Below are 13,372 nucleotides of genomic sequence, written 5' to 3'. Positions count from 1 at the left end.
GATAAAACTTGTGTTCGGCGAACAAATACTCAGCTAATTTTATTTTATTGTAAAATATATTCCTTTCAAGATGTAGACCCTTTTTGTTGATTTTTATTTTTCTGGAATAATAATTAGTTCCGATGTTAATTAGTATCGATAAACAGATCTACAGGGAAGATATCAACATGACTTTATCGAGTGGGGTGGAGATATTTTGTAATATTTTGAGTACTACTGTCATCATTGGTGGACTGTCGTTGAAGATACCTCAAATCGTTTCCGTGGTAAAAGCCAGTAGCACAAGAGGACTTAGTTTCAGTGGTGTAATTCTGGAAGAATGTGCGTAAGTGGACGTTTTATGTTTTGATACGTTCCCTTTGAATATATAAAAATAGAAACGTATCGGTAAATAAAAGAAATAAATTCCGGTAGCAAGTTTCGAGAAAAGTTTATACTGAAAACAAACGGCGGATTTGAATAACAATTACAGCCCCAACTGAATTAAATCGGTTGATTCTGGGAACTGTTCTTAAATATAAATTTTTTTATTCACTCACTGGCGTCTGTCACATGATACATTAATAATATTTAAATTAAAGCAATGAACGCCGGACAGGCGCTAAAATTTTGACATTTATATATGATCATAAATATAATCGCTAACTAAAGTACTTTCACGTTTAATAACCATGCTCTTCATTGCTCCAATAACGATTAATGAATATTAACCCTGCTAAGTACCAAACTCCCTTACCCAGGCCTTATCACAGCAATGATGAGTCATGACAGTTTTCACATATGCCATGTAGCATTATTTATATAATATTTTGCTCTAGATCGATGCATCTAGTCAGGAACAAACTTTAACACTATACATTCAGAAAACATATATCCAGTTTTTGAATTGCATGTGACTGTATTGCACAAAAAAAAAACAAAAGTATGCAATATGTTATTCTCAGACGTTTATTATTGCAATATATCCAACATATCTTGGCGTATTATTCTCATTAGTTCAATTTGTGTCACTCATTTTACCCAGCAATCCGAATGTTCGCTGTATAATAAGTAATTAATATTTTGTTTTTGTACGAACTACGGAAAGACCGTTTAGTGAAAATTGTAATGCTACTAAATCCGAATCCAGAAAATATATACATTGTTCATATTGTAACTGAGTCGGAAAGTAGGCCATACTGAAAAAAAAAGTTATAACAATTATCACATGGTAGACGAAGAAGAAGTGGATAATTTATTATCAAGGAGACTGTCTTATTCTGAAAGGAAATTATTTGCGACAGGCTTGAAATACCGACACGTCGGAAAATTGATGTCGGAAAGGGCTGGTAACGGATTAGAAAGTCCTTGGAAAGACGGATTTAGTTGAAGGAATATATTTGTTCTGAAATATTGAATGAATCATAGACGAAGGAACAACTCTTAAAAAACTAAATGTGTCGGTATTCGAAAAGTTGCTGTAATTCCGCCAAAAGTCTACCAACGGGAACGATTTACAAACTCGATCTGCAAGTCATCATTATCTACCAAAACAAAAATCAACTGATATTTGCAGACATTGCACTAAAAAGTCAATTTCTAAAGGGTAGATGGTTATAAAGTTATCTCTTCGAAACGGATTTACGGACGATATAGCTAGTGACTTGTTAGACTTTTTCAGTGTACTAAAGTAATTGTGTCACAGATGACCAGGGACATGCCTTATTTGTCGAAGCCATATTTATATCCTCTTTTACTAGTTTATGGGTGACATCGGATGTGACTCCCAACAGGATTCTCACTTGTCATATGCAATACGAAAGGTACCACAAGAAGAGTATGAAACAATGATTACGTTTTTGGAACATTTGGTTCACCGCCGATGTTGGATGGGGATAATGTTTATAATTCCTAAATAAAGCTCAATGTGTAATGTTTTGTGGACTTAAGCAGACGAGTAGTTATACTGTTGTTGTTAAATGCGATTGTTATTTTGCGATATCAAATCGTTTATTTTTAATTTGAAACAAAATTTAAATATTTCACTTTCTATAATGAAATTCTGTATAAAACTTCAGACATTGCACATGATTGTGTTTTCCTGAACAGTTTATTGTATGATGGTCTGGATGGGGTTTACAGAAAAGAGAATAATGGGAGGAAAACTAATAAATAAAGAAAATTGAACAAAAAATAAAAAGAATAGAGAATACCCTTTCAGACGTAAAGACCGGCCATATTAAAGAGCAGCTCTGGTGCAACATGATTTCTCTGGCGTGAATTAGATATTTTAAGCATGTTTTCAGTAGCTGCATGCATTCGTAAATAAGACACAATATAGTAATTTACTTTACTTTTTTTATTCGAGCGTCACTGATGGGTCTTTTGTAGACGAAACGAGCGTTTGGCGTGCAAAATTTAAAGCCTGTTATATATGATGAGTTTATTTACCAGTGCCTTTGTTGTCATAAACAGGTATTAAAGAGTTCTGCTTTTTCTGATCTAATTTAATTGTACGTTTTTTAAATTTTGTGATTGTCTAGGATGAAGTGCTTACACACTTTTTAGCCTGTCCCAAGTTAGGAGTAATGTCAGTATAGGTCTTCGATTGAAACATGATGTTTTTTTTTGTTTTTTTTAGAATTTCAAGTTGATGACACTTCTTTGACATTCTCTTTTATCGCAAAATCGCACATAACCACAACATATCATATTTAGTTAATTTGGCATATAACATATGACTGAATTAGATAATATTTATAAATTTCAAAGAATATTATATTTATAAATGACTGTGGTTTGATTTCGGATTGTAACGTAATTTTGATTAAAAAACGAGTATGATATGATTTCTGTGTTCATGCATAACACGTGTTTCTGAAATATAATTTTAAAATATATTTATGTACTGATATTTTGGCATCGCACAAGGTAGTACTTTTCTCAGCCTCTATATGACGTCTACATAAAATCCGTTGGATGTGTACTGATTGATACTTAAGTCTGAGAGAACGTGATTTATTTATTAGTTGTAATTTGCTTTGAACTAGCTTTCAGTAACGGCGAGTACTCTTAGATCGGTAATTTCAACTTAATGTTATTTTTTTTTTTGTGCTTCGTGCCAATCTTATGAGTTAAGCCATATTTCTAGTTGTTTTTTAGTGTTAGGTCGTTTGTTGTGATGTTACACCAAAGTCCCATGTTACATGTAGGAGAGGGTTGAACATCCATAAATGCATGCATGTTTAACCCCTCCTCATTCTTTATGTGGCTGTCCAAAGTCTGCAGCCTGTAATTCAGTGGTTGTCGGTGGATGCTCTCTTTCATATTTATTCGTTTATTGTTTTGTATGAATTAGGCTGTTTATTTTCTCTTTTTATTTGTTTCACATTTTGTCATGTCCGGGCAATTTATAACTGCATGACTATACGATATGGGTTTTGCTCATTCCTGAAGGCCATAAAATGACCTATAGTTGCTTACATGCACTTCATTTGGTATATAATTGTCTCATTAACAATTAAACTGTATCTCCTTATTTAGTTATCCCGAAAACAATTCGGGAGCATATTATTGTAATCGCTTTGTCTGTCCGACATTCTGTCAGTGTGTCCGAAACAAATTGGTTCCGAACAGTAACTTGAGTGTCCCTTGCATGAATGGAGTGAATTGATTTTGTGTTCAGAAGGTCAAAGGACAAGGTGACTGTTAAAAAAGTCTACTTTTTGTTTGACGGTTTGGGGGGGGGGGGGGGGGGGGGGGGGGGGGGGGGGCTTTGGTTTCCGGATGGTAGCTTGAGTTTCCCTTGCCGGTTTGATTGGAACATATGGGAGATATAGAGAAGATGAAGAAGCCTACTGATTTTTTGTGTCGTTGGTCGGAGATATTCAACTGTTTCGGTTCTTATACATCATTGGCTTTCAAATAATCGGCTTTGTCCGTTCCTGATGAAGGTAAATCCAGAAAAGCGCATCGGACGCATGCAATTTATTACGTGTTGTTTTCATTTTTTTCACCGTTTCTTTAATAGATTTTAAAAAAGTGTGTTTCGGGAAGGTAATATTAGTACCCTCTTTGTTTATAGAATTGATAATGAAACTTGTGCAGATTGAAGAATTCGAGAAGGGGATTTCCAGATAAAAGAACAAATTTAAGGGTCAACCCTGCTAAAGATAGACAGAAAACACATTTATAAATGTGCAAAATAAGCAATAATACATGTTTTATTTTTCCCTCCAACCATACTTATATATTTTTTAAACCTTGAAATAACAATGAAATCTCTTAATAACTGTACCGTTCAGGGAGCATCAGTTGGCACTTTCCACATGTTTCTATGTTAATCAGGTATGGTCTTGACCAATAAAGTAATGAAAGGTGCATGGTTTCCAAGACAACTATATACTATGTTTTGATAGTTTGCAATTAATAAATTATATCCTATATTTTAGATTTAATTATTTGCATATGTTCTATAATGCTTACGTAATTATTAACAGGTATTCTATAATGCTGACATACCATTTTGCGTCTGGTTACCCTCTCATGACATACTTAGAGTACACTGTGTGTGTGTTGCAAGGTATGTGTGGTACATCTTCAAAATGAGAAAATTTTAAGTAATGATAAAGTATACCATTTTGCCATTTGATAAGGGATCGACTTTCCGTTTTGAATTGTCCTTGGAGTTCGGTATTTTTGTTAATTTTCTTTTTTGTAAAAAAAAAATCGGTAACGAAACATTTATACCCTTAATAAGTGCTTAAACATAAAAAAAATACTGACAAGTGTATAACAAAATATTCATCAGTATAATTTTCAACTTGAAAGTTATATATTTTATATGAATAATAATTGTTTTTTTTTTCTTATTTTCCAGATCTTTTGCTGATTATGCTTATCCTGTATTATAACGATCAATTTAGTTTGATGTCAGTTATTTGGTTTGCAGTGTATCCTTTGACAAAGAGATTATCTTTCTATATAATTCAGGGCCGGATCTAGGATTTTAGGTTAGGGCAACACAACCCTAATAAAGGTTAGAGGAGAAAGGCTTTTTTTGTAAGTTTTTAATGCCGAGAATTGTGATTATTCCTATTATATGGAATGGACGACAGCTGCGCCCCTCTCTGAATCGGCGCCTAAAATTTTGAATTGTCGCCATATAAATCCTATAAAGAGAGCAATTAAGTCGAAATAAGTTTTATGCAACAATAACAGAATAGATATGTAATTAATACCTGTCGTCTCTATGTTGATATATTTTCTGTAATTCTCTCTATGGTACGATATTTTCTGTTGTTTCTATGTTAAGATATTTTCTAAGCCTGATGTTTGCTGACGAAAAGGGAGATGGAAAAATGCAGTCGATCAAGGAATATAGTTAGATGTAACAATAGTTATCACTATAGTTGGACCATTCTATTGTGGTTTTGGTAGTTTTTGGGGTAAAGATTGCATGAAATGCAATCAAAACCCTATGACTCTGACTTGATATCTATATCTTCCAAGGTTGATCACTACCTTTGATAGTTCAAACAAAATAGAGCAGTGAAGTGAACATTATTTAGATCCTATTGGTCAATGTCATGCAATTTATTGATGATATGTTATACTTTGATATTTTTAAGTTACAAAATGATGTGTATTTGAATTACCATACTAGTCAAGAAAACATTTTTTTTTATTAAAATTACATAAGTAATGCATGGTTTAAAAAGAAGATGTGGTATGATTGCCAATGAGACAACTCTCCACAAGAGTCCAAATGACACAGAAATTAACAACTATATGTCACCGTCTGGCCTTAATCAATGAGCAAAGCCCACACCGCATAGTCAGATATAAAAGCGAAATGACAAATGTATAAAACAATTCAAAAGAGAAAACTAACGGCCTAATTTATGTACAGAATAATGAACGAAATACAAATATGTTACACTGCAACTAACGACAACCACTGAATTACAGGCTCCTGACTTGGGACAGGCACATACAGAATGTGGCGGGGTTAAACTCGTTTGAAGGCGCCAACCCTCCCCTAACCTGGGACAGTGGTGTAACAGTACAACATAAGAATAAACTATAAAAATTTGTTGAAAAGGCTTAACTCATCAGATGGATACAAATAGAAATACATCTAACAAAAACTCAGAGTGGACGTGGACGGGTACTTATATGTTTGAATCTGTTACAAAAATACTACAAATGTACAATCATGAAAAAAGGAAGATAACTCCAACTCAATTTATTACTTGATAGGCAAAATACAATTCAATATTTTACTTAAAAATTCACAAAATTGCAAAATGAAAGCAATCTTTACTCTTCAGTGCTCACAAGGACCTTGATTCACAATCTAAATAAAGCTGTGATTTCAATAAGCATTAACTATACACTAATCAGCTCCATCTGTTCTGCTTTAGGTGTAATGATGGTACCATATAAAACTACAGTATATACTGAGTGTTAATAGTTACATATATCGAAGTCATAATTTAAAGGCTGAACAGTGACCCATAGTTGCTAACATCCACGTCTTTAGACTAAAGTGGATAGTTGTCTCATTGGCAATCATACTACAGACATTGTATTCTTATTTTTATATGAAGAGGATTTGAATTTTTTTAGTAAGAAAAAGATATTCAAAAGACGATTAATCCTTAACACATAACAGATATTTTTCTGTATATAACTGCATTGCTTTCAGAATTTTTCCAGACTTCATTGTGAACGCATCTATAGTAAGTAAAGTGGTTAACTAAATAAAATGCTGACTCTACATATTATACTAGTGTATAAATAACAATATAACAACTCTTAAGTGAAAATAATTTACACAGTATTAAATTGCGCGATGTACGGGTGGTTTTTAATCGCCAGCGTGTGTGACAAGTGAGTTCTGTGTCAAACATATCCAGGACTAGAACATTTCAATGGGTTTGAAAACGAACCCTAACTTGTTCATTGTTCTAGACCGACATTCTTTAGCATAAGAGTTAACAGCTTAGTCAAAATGTCGTAGAATATCGGTCGCTCGCCAAAACATGAAGTTATTTTGCTGATATTTTAAGATACCATTGTGCAGATACCCAATAATCGTTAAAAATCGCCCAGTCTTTGCTCGTACACTCAAATTCCGAGTATCTATTGGAGAAGCAAATACAACTTCCGATTTCTATCATGTTTGCTACTGAAACTTAAAATATCAACATTTGCTTACATGAAATATTCCTTTCAAAAGGTATGTGCAGTTACGTATTTATCGGGATAACTTGAATGGATCCTGGACATGGACGTATAAAGTGAATTTGTCCTCCGAGTCCCGTTATTTTATACAGAGCAGCATATAGATAAGGGATTTTTTTTAGAACTTACTATAAGGTAAAGAAAAATGACAAAAAATAATTGAATGAATTAATCATTTTAACTATAATATGTTTTTGTAACCACACGTGCACATATGTTACATCTGTCTAGAAGCATTATATTACAGAAGTTTGTAGTAATTAATGTCTGTTTTTAATGTTATCATTTATATTTTTGAGTTATTGATTTCAAAATAAATATTCAAATGAAAAATAAAGATTATAAATATTTTTTTTAGATTTTGCATGTCACAATATCATTTAGATTTAATTAATGAGAAATCTGTTAACGTTTGGGATAAACTTTATTTTTGACTGAGCACGATCTTATAACACCCAATGATTTACCCAATGATTTACCAAATAATCATGTTTTTCACTATTCTAAAACTGCTATAAAAGATACTAATAATTACATATACATACATATTATTATTATTCTCTATTTATTTGTACATGCACACGTACTTTTTAATTAGATAAATGAACTGTGTAAAAATATATCTGATCGAAAATGTATAATTAAAAATTCCTGACATGTCTAAAGTGTCATAGTCTAATTGAGATCAAATAAAACTATGCTGATAATCAATCAAATGGTCATCTCTCATCATCCTGTACATATGTAGATGATTTATGATCTACTGAATCTTGAAGTTCGAATTAAAAATAGAATATCAAAATTGTTTGCAATGGGTAATACACAAAAAAATCATCAAATGGACAAAACTTACATTTCTGGAACAAGAACAGAGCTTTACAAAAAAGAGGTTTGTTAACCCCAATTAAAACAAGCTATAAAAAGCATCAACTAAAAAAAAAACAACAACAGTGTGTGAGTCTTAAAGAAGTCAAACCTCATAGAAATTGCTAAATTCCGGAAAATCAAATCTAACATGGTACCCCGATAATTGAAAGCCGTAGTGAACATGTTTCAGCTTCAATACGAGCCATCATACATATGTAAGTTTACGATATAGGCAGAGGAAATGAAGAAAATGATTCTGTTGTCGCCTACCTGAAACTATGAGCGCATATCACATTACATAAACGGCTTGAAAAGAAATTATGCATAAACAAAACTCACTTGGAAACTCAACATATACCCCCACGACATTTACCAAATAGGAAATCCTGAGTAATCGTACGTCTATTCGATTTTCCTTTGAAATTTCAGCCAAAGATACAAAACTGGATCTTCCATCAATGTATTGGATACATAAGTAACGCAAGTGTTCTAATAAACAATGTTATATTGTTGGGTCTGCGAAGTGCTGCACGAAACCCCTTTCCAAACTATTAACATAATTTTTTATAAGCAATCAAAGTGTTGCTTGAGAGTTATTATGCAACCATCTACTCATTGGGCGGACTTTATCAAATGTGGACACCAAATAACATTTCAAAAATATCCTCGAGTACATATAATCCAGGTCTCTTTTATCTTACAATATTTTAAAAACATGTCTTTTCTACCCTTTACATAAGTATTCCCCATTCCAAACTTAAACACAGATTGAAAGAATTGGTCCAACTTTGTTAAAAAAAACGAGAATGGCAAACGTAGATACACATATCTGATTTTTTTTGGGGGGAAAGGAATCATACTTTGTATTGAATAACCCACTCTCAAATAAAAAAAAATCTGAAACGGATATTATTATGATGATTGATTTCCTGATTGATCACATATTTATTTAGTTTTGAGGGCATGCTTTTCAACAAACAATCGGCATTTATAATGGGAACCAACTGTGTCACTCTTCTTGTCTTTTCTTGCCGACTTGTCCTTTTATTCATATCATTTGAGGCAGACTTAATACACGAACTTCTCCGGAAGAACAAAAGAAGCTAGTATTATCCTTTAATTCACGTTCCCAATATTCCAGAGCTTGCGTATCCTATCATCATGTCCTTGATAGAGGATTACTGCTTACAAAGACCGCATTATACAAAAAGGTTCCAAGTTGTTTCCCTCGTATTAACCAGTCAAAATCTAGCATTTTAACATGAAGTATAATAAATATAAATATATCTGTTTCAGGGATATGTTCCAATTATCGTAACCACAAACCCGTCCCCTTTTCCGCGAAGTTGTAATTGCATGCATATGTGAGCAACACGACGGGTGCCATATCTGGAGCCGGATCTACTTACCTTTCCGGATTAACTGAGATCAACCCCGTTTTTTTTTATGGGGTCTTTAATTTTTTCTATGTTGGGTTTTGTAGACCTTTGTTTGTCTTTTCGTTGGTTTTCGTTATTCTGCCATGACGTTGACAGTTTGTTTTCGACTTATGGGTTTGAATATTCCTTTGGTTATTTTAGTCCCTTTTTTGTCCTTTTGAATAAAAATATGTATGCAGCATGCGTCGTTGAGACAGTCATTTATGTCAATGTTTACTAATATTTTTCGGTAGTCGGGTATTTAATACAAGTTAACACGAAGAAAGATGGAATGAATCTATAGAAAACAGACTTTAAATGACGCAAACCTCACATCTTCATTTATTCACAAGTTAAACTATTTTGCTTTGTATTGAATTGTTTCAGAATTTGGTAACACCTTTATCAGTATTTAGTAAGGCAGCCCAGATCAAAACCTTATGGGAAAAGAAAGACTCGGGACATGTTAGTCTAACTACATACTCTATAGCAGCATATGGATGCATAGGTAAGAAAGACTTGGGACATGTTATCTAACTACATACTCTATAGCAGCATACAGATGCATAGTTAAGAAAGACTCGGGACATGTTAGTCTAACTACATACTCTATAGCAGCATATTGATGAATAGGTAAGAAAGACTTGGGACATGTTATCTAACTGCATACTCTATAGCAGCAAACGGGTACATAAGTAAAGACTCGGAACATGTTAGTCTTACAATATACTCTATACGCAGCATACGGATGCATAGGTAAGAAAGACTCGGGACATGTTATATAAATGCATACTCTATAGCAGCATACAGATGCATAGTTAAGAAGACTCGGGATATGTTAGTCTAACTACATACTCCGTAGCAGCATATGGATGCATAGGTAAGAAGACTGGGACATGTTAGTCTAACTACACACTTTTATAGCAGCATATGGATGCTTAGGTAAATAAGACTCTGGACATGTTAGTCTAACTACATACTCTATAGCAGCATACGGATGCATAGTTAAGAAGACTCAGTACATGTTATCTAACTACATACTCTATAGCAGCATACGGATGCATAGTTAAGACTTGGGATATGTTAGTCTAACTACATACTCTTATAGAAGCATACGGATACATAGGTAAGAAAGACTTTAGGACATGTTAGTCTAACTACATACTCTTATCGCAGCATAGGTAAGAAAGACTCGGGACATGTTATCCAACTACATACTCTATAGCAGCATACGGATGCATAGTTAAGAAAGACTCGGGACATGTTTGTCTAACTACATACTCTTTAGCAGCATATGGATGCATAGGTAAGAAAGACTTGGGACATGACATGTTAGTCTAACTATTTCCGGGTCCGTTCGACCAAAATCATGTTGGCTCCTATTCATGTTCGTCCCCTTTTACGTTCGCACCCACACGTTCGCACCCTTTTTAAAGGTTTTGTATTGAATTCATTTTTTAATCGTGTTTTAGTGTATTGATATTAAATAAAGATAATAAGTTTTTTTATTGTTTTAAAACTAGGACTTGTATATTATTAAAAACTTAAACAGCATTCCTTTAGTGTTTTTGGAATATTTTTTTTTGACGAAATGAATAATGAATAATATAAATCAATTGCTTTAAAAAGCAATTGTAAACGGTCTTTCCCCCACCTGAAACATGAAACATGATTGACTGATATATGTGTATGTTTGTTTTGTTTGTTTGTTTGTTTGTTTGTTTGTTTGTTTCTTTCTTCTTTCTTTTTTTCTTTCTTTAAAGGGTCCATATTAGTGTGTTGGTTAAGTTTCTATATTTAGTTTGGAAAGTTTTTATTCTATTTCAGGGTCCGCGCGCGTCTTTGTCTCGCGCCAGGTTTTGGCGTCACGTGACGAGGCTTTATATTAGCGAAAACTTAGTATTTTTATTTCTTTTTAGGTGGGAACGTTGGACAGACAACATGTATAGCGACGGAATACACACAATGTATTTCTTTTGTCATTGTAGGTAATTGACGTTTCGATCACAGTTCACGAGCAGTGCATGCTTTGGATTTAATTGATCCTGTGTAACTTTAAAACACGTTTATCGATTATTTTCATACAATGTACATTTTTCAGCAGCAGTTTGTAACACAGATTTGTATTTCAATCTAGGAGCGGACATTTTATTGTAGGATTTCACTGAGATTTACGGAACTAGCAAGCGATTTTTACGGCATTGCAATTTCTTTTCTCTAGGAAAATTCTTGAGAGATATCTGCACCACGTTCTTTTATGAAGATGTAATACATGTATACCCTGCTGACTGCAGTTTTTAAGGTCAATTGGACATGTAGTTTCCCAGAACATCTGATAACAAGCATGTGGACTTTTTTTTTCAGAAGAGATGTAAATACAATATTACACACATGAGACGGAAACATGCATACAATGAATGATTGATTGGTTGGTTGGTTGGTTTATTGGTTGGTTGGTTGATTGATTGATTAGTTAGTTGATTAATTAAACACGTGGGATAGGGTCTCTTGAAACAAGCGAAAAAGAAACAAAGGAGATCTTGGACCCCGTATTAAACACATAAGACGGAAACATGCATACAATGAATGATTGGTTGGTTGGTTGGTTGGTTGATTGGTTTGTTTGTTGGTTGATTGATTGGTTGGTTGGTTGGTTGGTTGGTTAATAAATTTAACATGTGGGATATGGTGGTCTCTTGAAACAAGCGAAAAAAAAAAAAAAAAAATGAGATCTTGGACCCCATATTAAACACATGAGACGGAATGAATGATTGATGGATTGATTGGTTGGTTGGTTGGTTGGTTGGTTGGTTGGTTGATTGATTGATTGATTGATTGATTGATTGATTGATTGACAACTTACGGTTCATGAGATTAATATGCATTTTGAAAAGTAAAATATTCAAGGGGAAATAACTCCTATAAAAAGTCACTGGATCGCTTCGGTTAAAATTATTTAAAGTTGCGACATGTGGCAAGGAACATTTAAAAAAAAACCATTTGCCGCTAACTCTTATAGTTTATGAAGAGTAGCGATAACAATGGTTTTTGTAATTGGGGAGATAACTCCTATAAGGTAAATAGTACACTTTGGTTCCCCTAATACAAGATAGATTTTATTAACCCAATACTTAATACCAAAGATCATTTGGATCTGTCGCGTACTTTTTTTGACTTTTGACTTTGAAATCGGACGAGGAAAAAGAATAATAATAATAATAAACAAACGAAATACAGTAAGGTCTTTCCATTAAGAAAGGAAAGACCTTAATTATCATGATGACACAATCATTTAAAAAATATGCACTATTCCAAATCAATAATAGCTCTAAAATATTTAAGGTAAGTACACCAAAGCTACTTATAACAACAATCATGATTTTCAAACACATAACAATACAAATTAGCTTTGTAACTACAAATTAACAGTAATCATAGATAATTAACATCGAATAATTAATCATCTAATCACAAAACAAAAATCATTATAATATTTCACAAACTTTTATTCATTTTAATAGAAGTAGAAATATTTTGATATATACATCTAAAACTCATCTTTTAATGTAACCTGTATTTGAAAAAAATAGAGCTCGAACTAACCCAGGGGGCGAACGTGGGGATACGAACGTGTTATGGGTGCGAACGGACTGATACCATATGGATGCATAGGTAAGAAAGACTTTAGGACATGTTAGTCTAACTACATACTCTTATCGCAGCATAGGTAAGAAAGACTCGGGACATGTTATCCAACTACATACTCTATAGCAGCATACGGATGCATAGTTAAGAAAGACTCGGGACATGTTTGTCTAACTACATACTCTTTAGCAGCATATGGATGCATAGGTAAGAAA

General features: G+C 33.3%; 1 protein-coding gene across 1 annotated transcript in view; it reads left to right on the top strand.

The window, feature by feature from the left end:
- Positions 1-2: 2 nt before the first annotated feature.
- Positions 3-13,372, top strand: part of LOC127706447 (solute carrier family 66 member 3-like) — a 38,690-nt gene continuing 25,320 nt past the window's right edge. Inside the window, exons 1-5 of the mRNA XM_052211087.1 lie at positions 3-325; positions 4,479-4,561; positions 4,859-4,931; positions 6,656-6,722; positions 9,900-10,020. Of these exons, the coding sequence (XP_052067047.1) occupies positions 123-325; positions 4,479-4,561; positions 4,859-4,931; positions 6,656-6,722; positions 9,900-10,020 (547 nt within the window). The 5' untranslated portion in view covers positions 3-122. The remainder of the gene's footprint in view (positions 326-4,478; positions 4,562-4,858; positions 4,932-6,655; positions 6,723-9,899; positions 10,021-13,372) is intronic.

This window comes from Mytilus californianus, unplaced genomic scaffold, assembly GCF_021869535.1.
Source record: "Mytilus californianus isolate M0D057914Y unplaced genomic scaffold, xbMytCali1.0.p SCAF_1, whole genome shotgun sequence".
Classification (NCBI taxonomy): domain Eukaryota; kingdom Metazoa; phylum Mollusca; class Bivalvia; order Mytilida; family Mytilidae; genus Mytilus; species Mytilus californianus.
Note: the sequence above shows the minus strand (reverse complement) of the source record. Positions and strands in the feature narration are given on the sequence as shown.